The 24,688-nt window shown below is 37.6% G+C and overlaps 2 protein-coding genes across 2 annotated transcripts in view; both read right to left on the bottom strand.

The window, feature by feature from the left end:
• Positions 1–4,345, bottom strand: part of espn (espin) — a 41,747-nt gene extending 37,402 nt beyond the window's left edge. Inside the window, 2 exon segments of the mRNA XM_057326873.1 lie at positions 390–583; positions 3,738–4,345. Coding sequence (XP_057182856.1) covers positions 390–583; positions 3,738–4,034 — 491 coding nt within the window. The 5' untranslated portion in view covers positions 4,035–4,345.
• Positions 4,346–7,485: 3,140 nt separating this feature from the next.
• LOC130549575 (uncharacterized) lies at positions 7,486–21,335 on the bottom strand. Its single transcript, XM_057326820.1, has 5 exons — positions 21,175–21,335; positions 10,424–10,548; positions 9,042–9,260; positions 7,611–8,472; positions 7,486–7,513 (listed from the first exon to the last, which is right to left on the bottom strand). Exons 1-5 carry the CDS (start codon positions 21,333–21,335, stop codon positions 7,486–7,488), a joined length of 1,395 nt encoding a protein of 464 aa, XP_057182803.1.
• Between the last annotated feature and the right edge of the window lie 3,353 nt (positions 21,336–24,688).

The following is a 24,688-nucleotide window of genomic DNA, read 5'->3' as shown; positions in this document are numbered from 1 at the left end:
CAACCCTTCCAAAATGATTTCCAGTTTGACTATTTCTAGATACAAGCCTCATTTTGGTTGTATTCTGTCAACTAGTGACAACATATCTCCAAATGAAAGTATTGTTTTTTATTTACATTTATTTGCATAAAATTGAAAAAGTGGCAATGTTTTTGTCACAACTTTTCACTGACTTTCTGTCATTCCTGAGGTTTGTTTCAGTTGAAATTCAACACACACTGACACAATACATGCAGAAGTGAAGATTAAAGATAAAACTGAAGCGGCTCTATTTATAAACTGAACAATCGAATGTATATTAAAGGGTCACTTACTCGAAATCATTCATGTGCAAATCTCAGCGATCACACGTCACACACACACACACACGCGCGCGCGTGCGATCTTACTTTGGGCTGTGCTCCAGTAACAGCCGGAGAGAGGCCAAATCCCCTTTAGCTGCAGCATAATGAACAGGCAGCGCCCCCGTATCCGTAGCAACAGTAGGATCCCCCTCCCCACTTTTCAACAACCAATGAATGATGTCGTGGTGGCTGAAACGAGAGGCCAGATGCAGGACGGTGGCCCCTGAGCTGTCCTTGCCCTGCAAACAACACGACATACACAAAATGTCATCTAGAATACAACCGAACACAAACACATTCAATGGCAAAATGTATTTGTCATTTTACTGTCATGTTATATTTCTAAAGAAAAATTGTGCATGCTGATGAAAAAAACAGGCAAGGTGATTATTTATGGTGCTAAGGTCATTGAGTTATTTTCTATTTCTTTTTGCAGGATTCTTTCTAAGCGAAACAGATCTCTCGTACTCCACAGAGAAGAGTTAACTTAAAGTGAAATGCGAAACGGACAGAAATGTCAGTGCTCAATGATAATAGTCCTTCTTGGAGTTATGAGCAGCTAGTGGCTTCATTGTACAGAACGTTGAGAACTTTTCATCAGTCATACGGGTTTGGAACAAAATAATGATGACAGAATTGCTATTTTTTCTTTGTGGTTGAACTGATTCTTTCAGTGAGACTCCCATTAATGTTTTTCGGCAAGTGACGCTGCCCCAGGGTCTCTGATGGCTCATGTTTAACTGGTCATAGATGTTTGTAGTCATTCAACTTGCACTACGGGTATGAAACACAATAATGTAACGTGAAGCCCTGCTGTAGACGTCCTGCTCCCCGCTGACGCCAGCGATATCTTCCAGCACTGCATGTGCACACAACAACAGCAACAGCTCCAGTTACCGCTTTGTTATGGCAACCGCTAGTTTTGGTACATTTTACTAAAGTGACTGAGGTGAACCCCTAGACCTACTGACTGCGTAGGAAAACCTCCAGAATATTCAAACATTTCAATGCAGACCATAATAAATCTCATCTGTAGCAGGCTGTAGTAGCAGAGAATCCAATAGAGTAACACTATCTATAGTCCAGAGACTATTCTTACTACATTCAGGTGACAGAGATGTTAAAGGGCTTTAGCAGTTGTATTGTGGGGATATGTTGACTGGTCTTCCTGTGGCTTGTGGGTTTTCAGAGACAAGCCGCTGCTAGCTTTTAAACAAGCCTTCTATAACGTTATAAATATCAATATCAGCTTGCATAAAACACTTGCAGAGACACTCTGGGTTTGAATATCTTCTGTGCACATGGATTATGGTATAAATTTGGTGATATGGTGACTGGAGTCCCACAGGGCTCTGTTCTCAGACCCCTTCTGTACTCCATCGATAACCATGTCTGGGTGACCACACAAAACTCTAATGTCACCATCTAATTAGGGATGCACCGAATGTCCGGCAACCGAAAATATTCAGCCGAATATGTGAAATGGCCGAATAAATTTTACCGAACATGTCGTGTGATATGATCAAGCAGCAACCAGCGCAGAGAGAGAGAGAGAGAGAGAGAGAAAGACGCGCTTTATTAATGCCGGCAGTGTGTGAAGCATTTTAAAGCGTCAGAGAAAGACACAGCCGCGCCGGAGTAAATTTCTGAATGAAAGCGTCTTTACCGGTTCGTAACATGTGTACTTCAGACTGGAGCGGGCGGTCTGACAGTAGCCCCGCCGCTCGCAACATCTTTTGTCATCAGTGGTCGCGTGCACACAGTTCCCTGTACTAAACAACTTGTCAAAGTATGTTCTGTGCATCCCGGCCGCGTGTGCACCTTCTGAGAGAACAGTGACAGTCAGCTTTTGTCGGCGGAGTGAACTGAAATGGTTGTCAGTCAGAATTGCTTGCATGTACTTTTTTTTTCTTTAAAACATTTTGCAGTGTAGCCTATAATAATCCAACAGTTTTCATTTATTTATATTTTTAGCTTATAATGTTGATTGACACTTTTTAATGAAGTGTTTTGTTGTTGGGGTGCAGAGTACAGTACATTCTTTCTGCAGTCAGTCAGACGTTCAAGAAGTGAGAAGGCTCAATTTTTTTTGTTTTAATTTAGCCTACTTGTTTTGCTCAATTTTATTTTAAAACATATTGTATTATATTGCAAAGTAAATAAATAGAAGAAATACAAAAAGCCATGTTCGGTCTCAAAAGTGTTTCAATTTTATTCGGCTTCGGCTAAGAATTTTCATTTCGGTGCATCCCTACATCAAATGATTGAGGCCTGATCACTGAGAACAAGAGATGGTCTACAGAGAGGCCACATCTTTTAGTGTCTGCATCACAGCCTGCTACAGAAACAGCACCCTGCAGAGGGTGAGGAGAAACAGCCAAGCACATCTAAGCAAAGATGTGATGTTATGTTTGTGGAAGCATCTTTTTTCTGACTGAGACAGATTGTATGAAAGCACAAATGTTTCACAGGAAGTGTCTGAATAGAAATGTTTTTCACGCTACACAACACTCAGTCTTCATTCCAACGTTATACTCACTGTATGGATGACACACTGGAGTCGGTCAGGTCGGCATTATAATAAATGGATCTAAGTGTTTTAATGTCCTCACCCTCATTGTGTGACAAAAGGTGGTAAACTTCCAGAAGGATGCCCTTTATTTGACACTCTTCAGTATGGGTTTAGTTCAGGGCTGGTCCTTTGTCATTATTACACAGTCGTACAGTGAGTTCATAGCAGGGGTGTGACAATGTTGCTCTTGACAATAAACCACAACGAACACATCGTGTAAATGTTACAAATATGATAATATTATAAACAATTCAGCCCTCAAGAGTCACAATGGTCACAAACTCTCTCTTTCTGTAATAGTTTGAGTGTGACTCGTTGACCCAAAGAGTATAAATGAAACAAAAAACTATTGTAATGGTGAATTTGACTGGCAGTGCTGTATATTTATTAAAGATAATATCGTCATTGTGACTTACTATGCTCCCATACTTCCTCTGCTGTCTTTCTGCAACAAACAGCCTGTAGTGTCTTTCCACGTGTTTTGTGTGGCTCCATCAACTTTGGTTTCTATCCCTTAGGGACTATTTCATCTGTGCTTACTATACTTATACCATGGTAACCACAAATACGCCAAGGTTTTGCCAACAGTTTAACCATGAAAAACTGTAAATATAGGCTACAAATGAGCATCAACACAACTATAGTTACTTTCACTATAACAAAACCACGTTCATACCGCCACAGGAGGACACTCGCGCTGTATTGTACTTCATATGTTAAATGAACTGTGTGGAGCGCGCGCTGTTAGGTTATTCTTCGGTCGTTTCGTTATATTTACGGAGGAACGAGTTATCTAATTCAGAATTGGTAAAGATACTCACGGCGGCGCGACATCCTCCGTGAGTCACGAGCCACTGTAAGCAGCTCAGGTTGCCCGTGGCCGCGGCGTCGTGCGCGGGGCTCGCGCCGTTGCGCGCCAGGCTCGTGGACGATAAACCCGCTTCCTCCACCAGATAGCGCAGACAGGTGAGCTTTCCCGCGCGGGCGGCGTGATGCACGGGCGTCGCTCCCAGCATGTCCTTCACGTCACTGTTGAGCACCCCCTCCGCCGACTGAACCTTCAGAGTCTGAACATCCCCCTGACGCGCCGCGAGGAGAGCCCTCTCCATCACCATCATGATGAAGAACCTCCAACGCGGGTCTGTAGAGACTTTACAGTTGCAACTACAGTTACTTTGTGTCGTCCATCTCAGATCTTCTCAGAGCTCTCGGTCAATATGATGCTATCATTCATGATGTAGCGGCTTTTCCCAAATCCCCACAGCCTGGTCAGTAGAAAGCAGGATGTCCTTTGTGCTTTTCGAGTGCTCTTCTGATCTGGTCTTCATCCACACAACACATGTCACAACTGTTGTGCGCTAAAAACACGCAAACTAACCGCGCAACGAGGAGCGCTTCGGATGAAAACCGTATTTGCTCTCTTGTGCTTGAGAAGTCCTCGGGGACTGAACCTGTGAATAATCCATGAAGGGGAGGAGAAGTTCTGCAACATGTTTAAACCGGATCACACGTTAAAGAGACAGCGCGCTGCGGTGCCATTACTAGATTATTGATATCATTGGTTCATTTTTGGTTGGTTTCATCGTTGGCCAAACGGATGATTTTTTTGGGTAACGTCACGTTATATTCTTCGAACAGACCGAATTAATGTTTGGAAAAAACAGGGCCAACTTAAAGTACAAATGATACAAAGAAGAAATAAAACCAATGAGTCGAAATGCAAAAGTCAGGGGTCGGTCCTCAGTGGCAGTGAGTGTTTAGCTCCAAACCTAATCAAACACACCTGCGGTCTCACTCGGCACAGTACAAACTTGTGTGTATTGAAACGAATTGGAGCTAAACATTCAGCAGAACAGTGCTTTAAGGTTTGGGGGCATCTGTCATACTATATTAAAATATATTTATATTTGGCACCGCAGAATCGCGCAGAATTTTAGATTTGATACTTTTTTGATACTACATGTTGAGGCATACTCTGCACTGTAAAAAATAAACCGTAAATTTTAAGGTAAAAAACCGGCAGCTGTGGTTGCCTGTGGTTGCCAGAACTTTACCGTCAAAAATACGGTAGCAACGTTATTGGTTTTACGGGATTGCACCCACTGTACTGTATATTTTACAGATTTTAATAGTTTTTTTTACGGTTTATAACTGTCTAATTAACATATTTATGTTGCTATAAAAACAGTTTATAGCTGTCAAATTTTAGGGTTTACATTGTAATATTTACGGTTCATTACCATGTTTTTTACAGCTCAGAACTGTCTAATTTAAAGGTTTATGTTGTAACAATTACGGTTCATTACCATGTTTTTTACAGTTCAGAACTGTCTAATTTAAAGGTTTATGTTGTAATAATTACGGTTCATTACCATGTTTTTTACAGTTCAGAACTGTCTAATTTAAAGGTTTATGTTGTAATAATTACAGTTCATTACCATGTTTTTTACAGTTCAGAACTGTCTAATTTAAATGTTTATGTTGTAATAATTACGGTTTATTACCATCTTTTTTTCAGCTCAGAACCGTCTAATGTAAAGTTTTATGTTGTAATAATTACGGTTCATGACCATCTTTTTTATGCTGTTGAACGAGCTTTTATTATAAATAAATTGAATATAAGTGAATTCATTCAACAATTCTGTGAAAGCATTATTTTATCACTAGCTGGGAGCTAGCAGAAATAGAAGTTGTATTGCTAAACATTCAGATTTTACATTTGAGAAACTATTAAGAGTACTTTTATACTAATTGATGACTACAAACCTAAATCAAATCATCAAAACCCATCAAAATCTATTAAAGACTTACACATCAGGGTGGTCCCAAGTATTTTTAATAAACACTGGCAGGCATTTAAAACAACATTACAGTTTTTTTTCTGTTCTTGTGTTTTATCACAAGCACACAATGTCTTAAGATCAGTCATAAACTCAGATTAGAATCAGTCAGACTACTCATTTAAAATTTTGATTCAGAATTTAAAACATTTCTGCTACCTAACTGCCACTTTAAACTGAGCTTGGGAAGAGGGTAAAGTGATAGTTCACCCAAAAATGAAAATTCTGTCATCATTTACTCACCCGCTTGTCATTTCAAACCTGTATACATTTCTTTGTTCTGCAAAACACAAAGGAAGATACTTGGAAGAATGTCAGTAACCAAACAGATCTCACCCCCCATTTACTGCCATAGTAGGGAAAATAATACTATGAGAGTCAATGGGGGTGAGATCTGTTTGGTTCCTTACATTCTTCCAAGTATCTTCCTTTGTGTTTTGCAGAACAAAGAAATGTATACAGGTTTGAAATGACAAGCGGGTGAGTAAATGATGACAGAATTTTCATTTTTGGGTGAACTATCTCTTTAAGTTGAACATTTACAATAATAACTACTAAAGCAGAACGAGGCACAACACAAGTGCTTACAGAGTATGCAATTGTAATGTTAATAGAGTTTAAACCGTTTGCAGGCCACCTTTACAAAGTCTCTCGCCACTCATGATCAGAAAGGTCAGAGATTAAGGTGAAGTCTCTTGGGTTCACTGGGAGTCGTTTTTTTGTTCTTCTTTTCCACAACCTTTGTGCCCTTTTCGGGATTGATGATGAAAAAACACCTTGAACAGAAAAAACAACATTGAAAACCTCTGTAAATGAAGCCACATATAAAGTGAACCTCCCCTCCTAGGTGTCTTTACATACCTTTGCAAAAATTCAAGCACTGACGACAATTCAGTAGGGTAGTGAATGTTGAAACAGTAATAACTGCCGAACATTAGACAAACAGCAGCGATGAATGTAGTGATGTCATCATTTACAATCTTGCGGTCCACACTAAGCATGAATTGAACAGCAGCATAGCAAGAGGGTCCTGTGGATACATTTCAATTCAATGAAGTTATGTACATGTAGCAAGGTAATTGTCTATTTACATATGACATATATTTATTTAGTACTGCCCCGAAAAACTATTTTACATAGTAGACTTTTACATATTCTACAACACAAATTAGTAACTCCATTTACTAAAATAACCTAGTTCAAAAGATTAGATACGCCAAATGGTTAATACTTAAGGACAATTATAAGGACATTCACAACTATTACCTCTCTTAAATGTCTACATTATTTTAAGGCCAAATATGCAGAACATGTCAAAAAGCAAATAACATGCAAGTTTTGTCTCAGATTAAACAAGACACTTGTGAACAATAATCACAAAACACACAAAGGCTCATGATTTACAGTAGGTAACATCACACGGTATTAAGCATCAAGGGTATCTAAACTTTTGAAATGGATTATTTTTGTTCTGAGTTATTAGTCTGTGTTGTGGAATATATGTAAAAACATCTATTATGTGGTGCAGTTTGATCTGGGCAGTACTAATTCAAAAAACATACACTGCATACAAAGGAGTATGTAAAATATATAAACTCAACGTTATAGATAAACATTTAATCATTAAATCTTAAGGGTGCTGAAGAAAACTTAAACTTACCACACACAATAATGCAAGGCGTCACAGGCAGGTTTTCCAACTCTACATCCTTTGCAAGGCTTGTCTCTTCTACATAATGAAGAAGGAGCTCCTCTTTCTCATCAAAATAGGAGAGAAGTAGAAGAATCATGTCTTTTACATCCTCGGAGCAACCATTTGTCTGTCCTCTCAAAACTTGAAGTTTTATGACAGACTGTAAGACACGCTTGTTCTTGGTTGCACACACATTCCTCATGAAGTTCAACAGCCTGTTTCCTTTTTTGTCAATGCTGTTCAGGAAGGTCTCTTTAAGTGGTATGCCTGTGAGGTCTTTAAAGTGCACTTCCATACCACTTTCCTGAAACAAAAATGGCCACTCCTCAGTGAGCGTTTTCATGTCTGTTCCTTTGTTGATATCTTTTCGTTGACTGTAGTATGTAGATTTCATGAGAACCCTCAATTCCTCTTCATTCCAGTCAGTTGTTTGTGACAGACTCCTCATCTTGTCTTTTTTCAACTGCTGACTCTCAGCAGTTTCAATGAGGGGCATATATCTAACTTCCCAATTAGTGCAGCCGTATGTATCTTGGACTGCAGCTCTTTTTTCAGGTGTGACTTCCTCAGTGTCACATTCCTCTGTATCATGAATGCGCTTTTTTATTTTTGGTGTGCTGGTCCTTCTTGCATTTTCAACCCTGGCTTGAAATTGTTTTACCAAGGAGTAGTATCCAGGACCAATCACACTCTCTTCAATCACATCTTGCAAAGACTTTGGATATTTGGCAACCATCCTTTTGGCGACCTCCGTTAAATTATTCCTACTTGGACAAGCACAAACTTTCAACATTGCCGCAACAACAATCCTCACCATTTCCCTACGCAACCGAGGACTTGGTCTTTTTTGTCTCTCAAGTGCCTGCATTAATTCCTCAGGAAACTTATTCCATGGGACTTCAAAGCTGTCCACCCAGTTCACACTAGGAGGGGAGGTGCTGGGAGATGAGTATGAAGAACTCTGGGACAGAAAAGATCCTGGAGATGAACAGACTGGTTGCTTTGGGGTTTCAGAAATTTGTGCTGTAAAAAAGTCATATGTACTGACTTAGTTGGACCAGGAATAGTTAAACTAAAATGAAAACCATCATCACCGTTTATTGCCCTATTGTTATTCCAAACTTGTTTTTACAGTTGAACAGTTACATTAACGGTCACAATTTTTTTGCCTCAATGTTAAAATAAACAGTAAATAAATTGTATTAAATAGAACAAATAACAAAAAGTAATAACAAATAACAAAAGTAATTGCTATTTTTAATAACAAAAGTAATAAATATGTCTGAACATTAAAGGGATAGTTCACCCAAAAATGAAAATTCTGTCATTCTTTACTCACTCTCAGATTGTTCCAAACATGTATACATTTCTTTGTTCTGCTAAACACAAAGATATTTGGAAGAATGTCAGTAACCAAACAGATCTCATCCTTGGATGGTACTGACATTCTTCCAAATATCTTCATTTGTGTTTAGCAGAACAAAGAAATGTATACACATTTGGAACAATCTGAGAGTGAGTAAATGACAGAATTTTCATTTTGAAATGAAACTATCCTTTTTTTTGTAACAGAAACAAATACATGGACTTACTGGTCTCCTTTAGAACAGAAATAAATTTCCTGGCTTGAATGGGCCTCAGTACAGCTGCCAGATCTGATTCCTCAAGAAATCTGAAATCTTCAGGGGTCTCCACTCCAAGTGACTTTAAGGTGTCCTCAAGAGATTTTTTTGTTGCAATTGGGAGGTCAGGTAATACAGCATCAATGGCATTGCTGATGTTTGAAATGTTTAGCTCTGAGTCACCCATTTCTGAAAAAACAAAATAATAATTAATTTAAATAAACCAAAAATTCAGATCAACAATCATGCTTAGTGTGACATCACACTGTGCTTTAATGGAATTACCCTTTTTCCATTCATCATATATGATGTTAAAGGATAGAAATCTGCCAGGTCATTGATTTTCACACAAAGCATTATTTCAGTCTGATTTTTCAATTCATGCAAATGGTATGCATGAATGAACTCTGACACATACTTTCTCAGCAGAAAATGAACATCATCTTTTATGAGAATAAGGGCAAGTTCTCCAAACTCTATTGAGTCCATATTATTTGTCACAAGGAACTGGCCCTTTTTGTATAACGTACCCCTGTACATTACTTCTGCTGAGACTTTGGTATTGTTCTCTGTAAATCCAAACTGCCTCACTGCATCTTTAACAGAATCACCATACAACTCAGGGTAAAATGCAGTGCTGTTTTTTACCCTCAAAGTTAGATCACACATCGACCCTTCTGACAGATAGGCCTGATACATTTGATGCCTTTCAGAGAGAGTGAAGCACAGGTTTTTGAAATTCTTTAAGTTCCTAGCACATCTTTTAAAGTAACTGTGCTTACTCTCAAAGCGCATCGTCCACAGCCTGATCAAAGGACCAAACTTTAAAATCAGTGCAGGGTAGTGTCGCAAGTAGTGATGCTTAGGCTTTAGTCTATGTCCTGGAAAGAGAGAGAATCTACAAGCAAGATATTCTTGGATAAGAACGTCAAGGTATGCGACCTCTGGCAATGAAATTTTCTGAGCACAAACCATCTCCACAATGTCTTTTAGCTGAAGGGTCAACTGCCAAATATCATCCATGGGCTCTTTCACCTTGTCACACATGATCACGGGAAGAAGTCTTAGAAAATTCCAGTTCTGAATAGCCTGACCAGAAAGCTTTAGTCCATTGGAGTTCACTGCACATGGCTTACTCAACGCATCAGAGGCACTGTATTTGAATTGCTTAATGCGTCTATTCAGAATTGAATAAGTGAACCACTTTTTCTGCTTGATGAAGTACTTCAGGTAAAGGGCTAACTCGTATGAAGGGATACCCTCAAAAATGTCATGGCCTAAACAAGGTGGCAGGCCAGGCATGCAAACATTAAAGTAATTCAATGAATTAAAAATTGACTCAGATGTTATACCTTCAACGTTTTGTTGTCCCTCAGACTGTAAGATGTCTACTGCAGAATTGTAGTTTTCAGGAGTGCGCTGAGGTCCACATGCATTTGGATCCGTTTGAAAATCCCTTCGTGTTATCCGGCAATACCTGCAGAAATATTCAGAAAAACTAAAATTTTCTGTGAATCCACCAATACCATGAGACCCCAAATTGTCCCCTGCAATGCACAAAACAGTTCCTTTAACTTTTTCCTCTGCCACGGTTATTCCATTGTCTTCCAGCTCTTTTAAGTCTGCAATTAGCCTTGAGAAAACTTTGTCATGTCCAAAGTGTTTGTAGTCCTTCTCCCGACACAGCATTACAAGTGACATGTGGTCTGTACTTGATCTTATGTGAGGAGGTAAATTAGCCAAAGACAGATATACAGCTAGTACTTTGTGCTTGCTTTTTGCTGAACCTAATGGGTTCACCACCTCAAAAGAATCTTGATATAGAATTAGTTTGAGAAATGATGGGTTTTGAGAAAAGAACTCATTGTTTTTGTATACCTGACCATCACTGACATCACAAAGCACTTCTGTGCATGGTAAGCATGTACCCTGTGCAGCACAATTCCGCCATAAGTCAGACTCCAATAAACATTTCAAATTGTCTTTCAATGGAACATAGTAGGCAAACCTCAGTGACCTTGTTTCATCTCTTCCTAAGTACAACTTTACAGGTTCTGTGTATCAGAACATCTCTTTAAACGCCTTTGTTCTTGAAAAATTGGTTCTCATTGGTCCTTCATGACTAATGGTGAATAGGTCAGATTCCTTCACATCATCACATATTCTACCAATGTCCTCATCTGTTAACTCTAAATCATTTTTCAGAAATGCACTCAATTTATTCAAAGTATATGTCCGTCCTAGTTCATGTATGCTCTGCATCTCTTCAACAATATTTTGTATAGTTGATGCTGGCAGAAGAAACTGTCCATGTAATTTCAAGTAGAAAAGACAAATATTTCTGAGAAACAGGTCATTGAAATTTTCTGTAAGATGAACTTCACCTTCATCAGTCTCACTAAATCTCTCTGTAGGGCCTGTAACTAAAGGTTCAGTTTCAAGAGACTGAGAAACTGTCTCCTTATAAAGATCACTTATACTGTCAACTGAACACTGTCTGTGTTTCCTGGACATGTGTGATGTAAACGACGACCTTATAGTGAACGTATGGTCGCATCCTGTCACCGGACATGTCACAACACGTCCTTCGCCTATATGTTCCTTTAAGTGAGTTGTTAGTGATTTGACATCGCGACACTGGCGCTGGCACATAGAAATATTACACGTAAACACCGTAAGGGCATTTGTAGTATCAACACGTGAATCTATGTTATGTTTACGGTAAAAATGAGCCTTAAATGCCCCATATGAACGAAACGTTTCGTGGCAATCTGTAGCGCCGCATTTGAACACGCATCGTGGTTCATTACGGTGAAGTTTGACATGTAAAACATGTTCTCTAAGGGTTTGCACTGATATTCCACAGAAATAACAGCTAAACATTGTAACTACGTGAACAAACACACACTCTACTGCTGTTTTAAACACAAATGCTGTTTCACATCCCGGACTGGACTTTATAGAGCTTGCAAGTCTGACTAAGTTGACTGTAAGTTAACGTTACATGCGCTGACATTTATGCGTCGTAAAAACAGGGCAACATTACATGCTAACGTTACTCATGTTTAAACGCACTGCAAAAACAGTATTTCCACTGATTTGAAACTCTAGCTTTTTAACGCCTGCAAGTCTTATTAACGTTACGTTAACTTACATGCGCTGCCTAGATATGTTTATGCGCCGTTAAAACAGGGTACATGCTACTCGTGTTTAAAACCACACACTGCTTAAAACAGTTTAATACAACTTACCAATGTGCCCAGACATTTATTTTAAAGAATATTTCCACTAATTTGTAGTTCTCCGTCAGTGCTTCGCAAGAATCATTCGCCACTGTCTAGCCCACTGCCCAAATGCGGGAAAGCAAAACGCTACACGCCAATATTCAGCCAATAAAATTCTTTGCCCACTGGAGCCAAGGCGCAATGTTTATCATGATTGGATGATACTGAACGGTTATCTTTCAAATGCTTGTTGCACTGATTTTCTAACCTTAAAACAAATTCCTAAGGGCAGAGACAAAACAGAGCTTTTAATTTCAGAAACTTAATTTCACACACCCTTAAAAATGTAAAACCACTGTTAATTACATCAAACAATATTAAAATTCTCAAAATCAAATATACAAATGTCAAGATGGACATAGGCAGACAATTTAACCATACAATTTTATAGAAGTCCTTATATAAAGCGTTACACAGAAAATCATGATTTTATCACACATAGGCCTATGTTAAAATTGTTTATGTCCTGTCTCCTGAATTGTGGTTTTTAAGTGCACACTGCACAAGGGTGTCAAATGTGTTCATGTATTTGTAATAAGACATGTTAAAAGGGCGATTCCACGAAACAACCTTGAATGTTGTTGTGACATGAAAACATTAAGTTTTTACCATAGCACAGATGTCCACATCTGGTGGTTCAAATACCCATGTGATGTCAAGTTTTAAAGCATTTGTTTTTAGTGCATGATTTTCTATAGTAAGGTAAGTTTCAGGATTGTCACATCCATAAAGGTACATATTCCTCATGAATGGGCACATGAAGTTAAAATAAAGTAACTAGGCTTTTTATGTTCTGTGAAGAGGCCTCCCTTTTGCATTCCTATTTTTAGCCTGTTATATACTAATTTCACTCGGCTGCCATGTTGAAATCGAAAGCGAGGCAGAGGTGGTAAGAGAACCAGAAGGACAGATAGACTGCAATGGTTTGGACAACCAACCTGGATTTTTAAAAACGATTTATGATCTTAAATGTGAAAATATAAGCATAGGATGCAAGTCACACAAGCTGTTTTACTTGACCACTTCAGCTGTACCATCACATATTTGTGAATGTTTAAGCTGCCATAAGCAGGTTTCATTGGTGCACACTAAGCAACTCTTACGTTGTTTTAAAACGCATCAATTTGTTTATTCATGTCAAAGACACCAGATGGTAGTCCAAACCATTGCAGTCTATCTGTCCTCCGGTTTTCTTCCCACCTCTGCCTCGCTTTCGATTTCAACATGGCAGCCGAGTGAAATCGGTCTATTGCTTCTGGTTTGAGCATTTTAATTCAAAGAAGTCATAATTTTTTTTGTAACATCCATAACGCATGTTTCTTTCTTTTTTTTTATAAAAAAAAATAGTGCATATCTAGACTGATATTATTCTAATTTTTAAACTCTTATCAACAAGGGTTTAATAAAATATAAACAGTAGGTTCAGTAGGTAAAAAATACATTCTCTGAGAGTTTATATGTTACATTAATAACACATAATGTCAAATCCATTATGCTGTAATTGCCCAAGACAAAATAATGTTTTACTTTTTATGTTAAGTAATACAGTATATTGTAAATTTTATGGTAATAAACCATTTTTTCATGCTGTTAAATTTAACATCTTGCTCTGTAAAACTAATTACAGTTTTTCACTGTAAATTCTACGGTTATCACATGTTTTGTGAAATACAGTTTTATCCAGAAGCATTTATACGGTATTTTACTGTTAAATTTACAGACATTTATTACACGGTCATTAATACAGTATATTGTTACTTTTACGGCAATAAACCATATTTTCATATGTTTTTAACTGTTAAATTTAAGGTCTTACTCTGTAAAACTAATTACAGTTTTTCACTGTTAATTCTACGGTTATCACATGTTTTGTGAAATACGGTTTTATCCTGTAGCATTTATACGGTATTTTACTGTTAAATTTACTGACATTTTTTACAGTGTGGGCAGCTCTGTCTCCTACATTTTTTCTTTAAGAGGTCATTAAGATTTTTTAAATATGAAATGACAGAAGATTATGTTAACATGTTAACGTTTCTTATTTTATTCTTTTCTCTCTTGTGTCTCTCTGTGTGGTGAAGCCTGGTCAAATAATGACACTGGGCTGACAATGAGCCAATGGACAGTATTTTAATTTATAATAATTAACTCCTTAAATATCAAGCTGATCTGCAAGACAGAAAGTATCTGATAGTGAAATAAACCTAAAACCTGAAGTCAGTTGTCCTGCGGATTTTACTTCCAATCCGCACTCTGAACTAACCAAAGCCTTCAGGATTAATTGACTTTGAAATGCAGATGTTTTTGTTTTGGGTTGGATCTCAAATCTGCAGGACGGGGGCACTTCAGGACAGATTTGTTGGATGGGAAATCTGCCTCGGTTGCACTTTCTTTTGCTATCCAATAGGTGGCGCTGTCACAATAAAAATTAGAGTCATAGAAACGCAGCCTCCTGTTGGATTATAATCTGCTGTGAATGTGTGATGATCTAAAGACGACACTATCTCCTCAACATGAATATTGTCACATTGTACACTGTAAAAAAAATCCCGTAAAAAACGGATAAAGTACTGACAGAAAATGACCTGGGCTGCGTTTCCCGAAACCTTCTTAACGCTACGTTGTTCTTAAATTATACCTTAAACTGTACTTTATCGGTAATACGTGTGTCCCGAAACCTTCTTAGTTCAATTCTGTAAATCATACTTTCGTAAGGTTGGTCTGGACCGCTCTTATTTATCGCCTTTGATGGTTCATACCGCTATGCAAAAAGCTTTCCTACATCGCAGTTTAATTTCACGTATATACAATTTAATATAATAATTTAATATAAAATTCAATTTAGTATTAAATTTACATTTTTACTTTAACTTAGTTTTAATTTGACAAATAAAATACTCGGGTTTAATACACTCAGTGTAGGCTATTGAAGTGTTTCATGAATAAAATCGTCATACACTGGTTGTTGTTAGCGTTTTTAATTACAGTACATTTTCCTTTATTTTACAGACATTTCCATAAATGCTAAAATGCAATTTAATGCAGTGCAAAATACAGGTAAAACAACTGTTAAAATGAATATGGAAAATTCCTTCAAATTAATACAATACATTGTACCCTACTTTTAACGGGTTTTTTTTAGAGTGATATACTCGTTTGTAATGTAGTTTAACGCAATGTGGATCAGTGTAAGTCTAGTTGTTTATTTGTGTACTAAACCTGAATTTAAGGTGTGTATACTCGTCTAGCAAACCACCACTCAAATACGTGTAAACGCAGACATACAGTTCATAACAGTATACAGTAGCCTACAATCACATACAGAATGGCAGAAAATAGAAACGGAAATAGCTTACTAGTATTGTTATTCTTTTGTTTATTATTATTGTTTTAACATTTAATAATCCCTTAAAGCTACAAAACACATGTTTCTCAGAAGACTGGATGAAAGCAATTGACACAAACGATCATTGTCATTGTCGTGTAGCCTAGAAGATAAATGTCAACATCATACAATCACTGTTAGATTTTTCTGAAGACCAGTGAACAGTAATGGGTCAGATTTAACAAGAAAATCTCAAAACAAAACAACAAAACTGTCATGGATTGTCCAAGTAACATCGTACAAACAAGTATATCAACTCTGAACGGGGTTATTTTTGTAAATTATAGGCTAACTTTAAAAATAGAGTAGCTAAGCATATACAGCCTTCAAAGAGTTTTCGTCGCACTTTTATAAAGGCATGCATCGGGTGAATTAGGCTGTATACTGTCCAAAACAAAAGGTTTAGAATACATTTTCTGTGGCTGGGGTGGTACCCTAAAGGTTCCAACATCACATAAAATGTTGTACCTTTTTTGGGTGTATCATTGTAAGGACTTATTGTGTACCAGTTAAATATTGGGGTAGAAAACATTAAACAGTACTGTACCTTTGGAGGTACACAAATGTTCCTTAGAGTACAATATTGTAAAATGTACAACATTATGTATACCCGTACCCGGTATAAACAATAAGTGCCACCCCTGCGACAAAAAAACATTACAATTTTAGACATTTTTTTCTGACAGGGAGTTAATTGTCGTCGTACTGTAAGTTTACACACACATTGTAGAGCCTGAAAACGTGCGTAATTTAAGAAAAAGAATAAAAATCGTTTTAGGACTGTCTTACAAGTTATTTCACATAAGTTAACAGATGTTTACAGCTATGAAATAATAACATAACATCATGTAGGTATGTCATTTAAATTTCTAAAAGTTTCATTCTCAAATATAGTGTTTACCAACGACGAATTGGAAATGATCAAACCAAGCGAAATTTTAAGTGAAATCTTTTTAGCAAATGTGTTAGAATTGTCCCATGTTTCCTTCCAATCCTTTCTTTTTTTCGTTTTTCTGCAAATATTCTGGTTGAACAGTGCTAAATGTAATAAACCCGTCGTTGGTTAATTTCCAACAAGGGATTTTTAGAAGAGGGCAGTAAATTTGCGGCACTTGCGGTAAGTGCTTCGGGGAAATCTCCAGATGGGTCTAGCACATTCTCTGCTGGTCCGGACCCCCATATGGCGTCAGTCTCGTGCCTGGCGCGTGCTCTCCTCATCTTTATAGCTCTATACAGATGCACGCGCCAGGCTTATTAACGGATAATTCCCCAGGGGCGCGCGCGACAGGTCTCACGGGACAGCTCATGTCTCATGCAGGTTCAACAAGTGTTTTTTATTGAGCAGCGTTTTTGCTGAATACACACATATAATCATTTTTTAAGAACATTAAAGTACTACACTTTAATGTTCTTTTAATTTTTCTGCATGTGTTTATGGTTGTTACAAATATTAGGAAAACAATTAAGAGACCATTTCTCAGACTGTTTGTATGATTTTAAAATCTACTATTTATAGGCTAGGGGTGTTTAGGTAAACTTATCATTTTTGTTTAATTCTATGAATACTAACAACATTTATCTTAAATTTAAAATACAAATATTGATTCTATTTGCATTTATTTGCAGAAAATAAAAGCTGGAGAAACAGGTGAAAATTACTGAAAAGATGCTCTATTTTTTCAGACCTCAAATAAAGAAAACAAGTAGATATTCACTTTTAAGCAATACAGTCATATTTCTACACGTATTTAGGACAAGTTGTGATAACCTGGGTTTCTATCACAGTGTCTTGTAATGCTGTCAGTCTTTCACATTGCTGTTGGGTGACTCTTGATTTTTTATTGAAATACAACAAACACTAGCCACAATACATCTAGAAAAGATGATAAAAATTTAGAATGGTCTCTTAATTTTTTTCGCGGCTATATTATAAACTCTATATGGAGAGTTTGGTTCCAAAATGAGATAACTCCGTTTTTAAAACTTTTCAAAAATCATGTTTTTATATGTTATCATGTTTTTATGGTGTTTTATTGTGTTAGTTAGCTGTATTTTTTTAGTTTTTTTGGCTTAAATCAAAACAAACCAACTGCAGTTTGATTGATATTAATTGGAATGCACAATAAAAAACATGATTTTTGATTTTTTTTTAAACGGGGTTAACTCATTTTGGAACCAAACTCTTCATATAATATACAGTACACATATATAACATCTGTTGTAAGTGCAGGCGTTTAACATTCACATAATGTACTTGTGTATTTGTTCCTTACAAATTCATTTAAGGTATAGGCTCTGTGAATGTGAACATTATAATTTAGGTCAATGACTCTCGGCAGTTAAATGTCTCATCTTCCTTTCACAGAAATAATCAAACGTCTCATGAATGATCCTTCCAAGTGCAGTTCACACTGACAATGTAACGAACTCGTGGGAAATAGGCGGGATAGTATGCATGCGCATGGGAAAATGGGGACTATTGCATGCACGCGCCGAACGTGTGACAGTTATTCAAATTTCCCTCCAATTAGACCAACCGAAAATCTATTGTACAGACCATCTGCTGCAGTTCCGAAGACCAACACACTGCGCATGACCATCACCTCTCATAAAGAATGGAGAATAAAGATCTCTCTGCCATGCATGCACAACACAACATTTTACATTTTAAAACACGAGCATATATCATACTGTGATAGAAATACAATTTTTATTTCTGTTTGCCCGCAAGTCCAGTTTTTGTGTGTGTTTAGAATAGCCTATCTACTATTTATTTGTTTGTTTATTTTTGCTTATTTCTTAATCCATTCATTTGTTCATTTTTAGTTGTTAAAAATAAAGTTGTCTCTTTTGTTTTAAGACGTTGTTAAAATGTACATATATGGCCTACAGTTTCTGTTTTAAACGAAAAATGTCTATTTATCTGAAGTTGGCTTAGGCTATATTTTCATACATTCATCGACTGAATCTCAGAATTCCTGCATATGTTGTTTATCGTCGTTGCGCACACTGCCACTGCGCATCTGCCACTCGCGCGCGTGCCAGTCATTACAGCGCCGGTTAGATAGCTAGGCTATATGATCTGCAAACACGTGAAGTTAAGGGGTTCTTTACTAGTGAATGTTTAACATCACAAACTGTATTTGATTACATGCTGTCTTTGTGTTGGGGTGGTAATAATTAAGTTCAGGAGCTGTTTCTGTCACCAGTGGTGTGTCATGTTGACTGAATGATTGTTCACTGTAGCCTTACTGTTTTATATGCGTTTTTGGGCTACATGTAAGTCAATAAAACAACGGACAGACCATCACTTCGAGCTAGCTATTGTCAGCGCATCAGGATTCGTTATTCTATCGACTAATATTTATCCCACTAATTTGAATTTATTTACTATTATTTAACTATGAAAACAGTAGCTGGAGATTTATAAGTCAAAGAACTCAGACAAGACTTAAAAGTACTTTATTTTGTGTGTGTGTGTTTATATAAAGACACAGACGCTAGGTGGGCAAGTAAGTTTATTTCTCTCTCTCTCTCTCTCTCTCTCTCTCTCTCTCTCTCTCTCTCTCTCTCTCTCTCTCTCTCATTAGAACAATAGAACAATCTTATATGCTGGGAGGTCAGTATGGAACATACAGAGTCTCACTTCACGTGCTAGTTTGATATTGAATAGTCTTAAGTAAACATCCTTGAAACTATATTCAAACATTTTGGCATTGTAACCATGAAGTTTCATCTGCATATATAATCATTTATATGTCATTAATAACTGGACAGCAACATAAATCCTGTGCATACTATTATGCGGTGAGTTACATGTTGCATTTAATTGACTTGTTTACTTTCACATTTAATTTACACACTTCATTACTGCGTGTCTATAGTATTGCACATAATATTATATACTGTGTATTGAGTAATACTTTATTTCACGCACACACACACACACGCGCACGTCTGGTTTATTATCTCCGTGGGGACAGGCATAATGTTTTTTATGTTGTACAAACTGTATATTTTATCCCCTACCCCTAACCCAACCCAACCCCTAACCCTAAAGATCATAGAACACTTTTTGCATTTTTAGATTTAAAAAAAATATTGTTCTGTACAATTTATAAGCTTTTGTGCCCATGGGGACCTCAGTTTTGGTCCCCACAGTGACACGAGTCCCCATGTGTTGGTGTGTAGTCAGATTTAGGTCCCCACCGGGATATAAAAGCATGTCCGCGCATACACACACACACACGCACGCACGCACGCACACACACACACACACACACACACACACACACACACACAAATATCGGCCAACAGGATTCATTAGAACAATAGAACAATCTTATATGCTGGGAGGTCAGTATGGAACATACAGAGTCTCACTTCACGTGCTAGTTTGATATTGAATAGTCTTAAGTAAACATCCTTGAAACTATATTCAAACATTTTGGCATTGTAACCATGAAGTTTCATCTGCATATATAATCATTTATATGTCATTAATAACTGGACAGCAACATAAATCCTGTGCATACTATTATGCGGTGAGTTACATGTTGCATTTAATTGACTTGTTTACTTTCACATTTAATTTACACACTTCATTACTGCGTGTCTATAGTATTGCACATAATATTATATACTGTGTATTGAGTAATACTTTATTTCACGCACACACACACACACGCGCACGTCTGGTTTATTATCTCCGTGGGGACAGGCATAATGTTTTTTATGTTGTACAAACTGTATATTTTATCCCCTACCCCTAACCCAACCCAACCCCTAACCCTAAAGATCATAGAACACTTTTTGCATTTTTAGATTTAAAAAAAATATTGTTCTGTACAATTTATAAGCTTTTGTGCCCATGGGGACCTCAGTTTTGGTCCCCACAGTGACACGAGTCCCCATGTGTTGGTGTGTAGTCAGATTTAGGTCCCCACCGGGATATAAAAGCATGTCCGCGCATACACACACACACACGCACGCACGCACGCACACACACACACACGTACCGAATAATATATTATTATCTCGATCACATCAAGAGCTAATGATAACTAACATCATGGTTCAGCAGTACATAAAACATCCATCACAGCAAAGAATTATCATCAGCAGCCTATAAGAAATTACACAGCAGTATTATATATCATCATCGTCGAACATTATGATTTCTTATTATGGGTATAGTGTTTTTCATATAAGATACATTAAATAAAAGTTAAACGTCCAGTTTCGCGTTGCTCAAGGGATGAGTGACACAATATACTCTAAAATAACTTTCATGTCTGTGGAATTAAATAAAAAGATTTGTGAGTATAGTATTAGAAAACCCCAAACAGACGAAATGACAGTGCTGCGATAATAATTTCCTTCTTATGATAATATCAAGTCTTTGCAAAAGATACTTAGCCATGATCCAGCTTACCTGCGCTCAGATGCGACGACATGAAGCCTCACAGACGACATCGTGCTGTTAAGGCGCAGCCTCGCGCTTGAACTGAGCGCTCTGACACCCGTGCGCACGCGAGGAAGAGGCAGCAGCGCTTTGTGGGCGTGGAGGGTGTTCGCCCTTTCTGAACCCGCCATGCTGTCAAACTCGTGTTAATGTCCGTCGCCAAATGAACATTGCGATGTTTAAGCACACGACACATAGAAACGGACTTGCTATAAAAAGATATACAGCAACATTAATAAAATATCATAACCCACGATATACATTATCAAAAGAATAGCCTATGATGATAAATATATGGTATTTAGTTTGCTATAGTAATTGAGCAGCCACCTGGCCTTTTATCCCGTGGCTCGTGCCGTTCTCGTGCCCAGCGCGCCTGGGGAACCTGAGGACCCGTGCGTGTGCACACGTAACATTTTTCTCCAAAACGCGTCGTGTTTTGTCTTGGGTTAGTAAAGGTTTGCTACAAAGAAGAAAAAAACAGAAACTCGCATATAGCCAATATATTTCCGGCAATTTATGAAGATGGCTTGAAATGAAGCATATTACAGCTCTCTGGACTCAAGAGATTAACAAGAAGAAGCTTAGCGTACCTTTAGGCTACGTCACACAAACGTACACTACAATCATCCGATCGGAAAAAAACAAGTGTGCGCATAAAGTTACATCAGCAGATGTGCATGCATTTGGCTTGGTTTATAGCGTGGGTATTTGAATTAAAACGGGCGTTGTTTATACATAATAGATGTGTTTTATGCGTTTTGACAGTTCAGCTGAGATTTAACTGGGGATGTCTTTGTTTGTAATTCAGTTTGCAGAAGTTCAAGTCAGTGTTTGGAGATCTTAATAAATCATGGATTCTCAATCATTCCTAAAGCTATTAGTGTTAAAAACATTATAGGCCTACCTTCGAAGCAAGTCTCATTAAGAGATCAGCATACATAGCCTAATATAAACATAAACAACGATGTGTGGCATTATAGGATTTGTATTTAAACGAAGCAACACATAAAAACAACCCGATGACTCCCATTGCATAAATCTAGACTACAACACCCATTTGACTAACTTGTCATTTTAGTAACTAATAATCGTATTTTTGAACCCGTATATACGCGATTATCGTCACAAACAGAGGCGGAGGGGTGTCTCCGCGTGATGCTGAGGGAGACGCGCACAAAGCCCACATGGTCGCTCATTTATTCCACATTCATTCACTTTTGGGGTTCAAAACAACACGAATGATGTATAATCTGGAGCAGTATCAATTCATGCAGTATACGGTGTAAACAGCTGTTTTCCTTGGATGCGCTGGTTTGCATCTTTTTCATGTCCGAAGTGATTTGATCCACAACCTCCGTGAATAGTTAACTTTATAAATGTAATTCTTTACATGTAGGCCTAACAGCTTAATTCGGAAGAGTGCATTTGATAATAATACATGTAGCTAATATCACAGTCTCTCAGTTATTATTATTGCAACACAGGCTCTTATACGTACGCGTACCTCTGCCTCCATTTCTGCATAACCCGAAATACGTTATTGCTTGTCTTTTGATGATCAAGTCTTTATTTTCGCACTCTTCAAAAATAACAAAACAACATACTACAGTAAACTGCAATGTAATGTTAATAAATCCGCGTACAGCATATCCCCCTATTTAAAACTTGTGACAGGATTGCTTCTTTTGAAGCATTTGTAATTTGTAATTTACCATTATTAGCCTTTCAATTTCAGTTAACAGGACATTTGGTTATTAGAATTTGATTAATTTAAAATGCATTAAATAATCCTCACAATTCAGAACACAAATATGATTTTGTTTGCACATAGAACTGTATATAATGAGACTTCAAATGTCATTTTGAGCTAGTCATGACAAAACATTTTCACGTTATGATTCTGGCTGGAATTCCTTCCAGTGCTCTCATGAATTAAAACTACTAACTTGTCGTAATTATCTGTTTTTTTGTATACTGAAAATAAATTGTTTTTGAAAAGCTTCTGAACACATAATGGACATAGTAAAATACGTTTACATTGTTAAATTCAATCTACTATTTAACACGCTTTAATTTGGATTAATCGTGTCATCACATGTTTAGAATCAATGACTTTTGAAGATCTTGATGGTGTGGCATTGTAACTCTGTGTCATGCATGCTAGCCTACTCTTACAAACAAAAATCTTTGGTTTAACAGAACCTTTCATTTACACTCTGGAAAGCAAAATACATATCTGATCTGATCTATTCAGTTCTTTCAGCGTGCACAGATGGAGCACGCACGGCACACTACATGGATAAAGATGATTGAAAGTTGAACTGAAATGATTCTCTAAGGTTGTTTTTCACACGACCAGCACAATTCAGCTACAGCAGAGGTTCATTGATGTCTGCGCGCCGCGGATCATCCCGAAACGCATCATCAATGATTTGTGCTGATAAAAACTTTACATTTACATGGATGCTTTTGGCAGACGCTTTACAGTGCATTCCATCTGTACATTTCATTAGAAGGTGTGTTGCCCGAGATCAAACTCATGTGAACACACGTGCGCTACAGGAACAATAGAAATAAATGAATGAAATGACACTTAAAGATAAGAAATCTTCTCCTGGAAAACAGTTCAAACACCAGCAGGCAGTAAACGCACGTCAGTTAAAGCTGATGCATTTTTCTGTGCGCTTGTCACCCTATTCCGTGCATCCCCCCATTCGACCGAAAATGAAACAAAGAGAAATAGATTTGCGTCACTCTATTTCCATATTCGGTACGTCTCAGACACAGACGCCGAGGAGTTTGGAAAGACGCGCCAGGAAGAAGTAACGCGATAGGGTGATCCGTGCAGCTGACAGGTGACAGGAGGGCATCGTAGGGGGTTTCGGGTTCAAATGTGTGGCGCGCTGCCCTCTGATTGGTGCAACAGACATCCATCTGTTCCGTAGCCACAGCGGCGCGTGTCAGGCGCGTGAGATCACCATTGATTTTGAACACCTTTAATAAAACCCTTTAGAATATAGCTTATAAACAGTGAAAAACAGAGGCATGCAAAAGAAATAGGAAAGGTAGGAAGCCTAGAAATGGAAAGCCTTTAAAATGGTAACAACATGCAAATGCAGGCTCATTTTAAATGTAATTTTTTTTTAACAACTATCTTTAACCCTAAATCTTACAAAACCTTACATTTTATATTCTTGGACACTGTTGTTAAATCCTCTATTCATTGCCACGCAGCTTTACCTTTACGTTAGGTAGATAATAAGGCAATGGTTTGTTGTATGTCATATGGTAGGCTACAGAGATGATTTAGCAGATGTTAACAGTGCGTGGCTTGGGTGCTCATGATGTGATGTGTTGTTTATCAGCTGGACAATATGTTGTGGTGTTCCACCACCTGAACGAAAACATCTTGCATTTAACAATATCTTGTAAAACAATGTTATAATGCAACTGTAACATCAGTGCGTAAAGACAAAGATGA

Source organism: Triplophysa rosa, unplaced genomic scaffold (genome assembly GCF_024868665.1).
Source record: "Triplophysa rosa unplaced genomic scaffold, Trosa_1v2 scaffold139_ERROPOS793776, whole genome shotgun sequence".
Lineage (NCBI taxonomy): Eukaryota > Metazoa > Chordata > Actinopteri > Cypriniformes > Nemacheilidae > Triplophysa > Triplophysa rosa.
The sequence above is the reverse complement of the archived record's forward strand: the minus strand, read 5'-3'. Positions and strand labels throughout refer to the sequence as shown.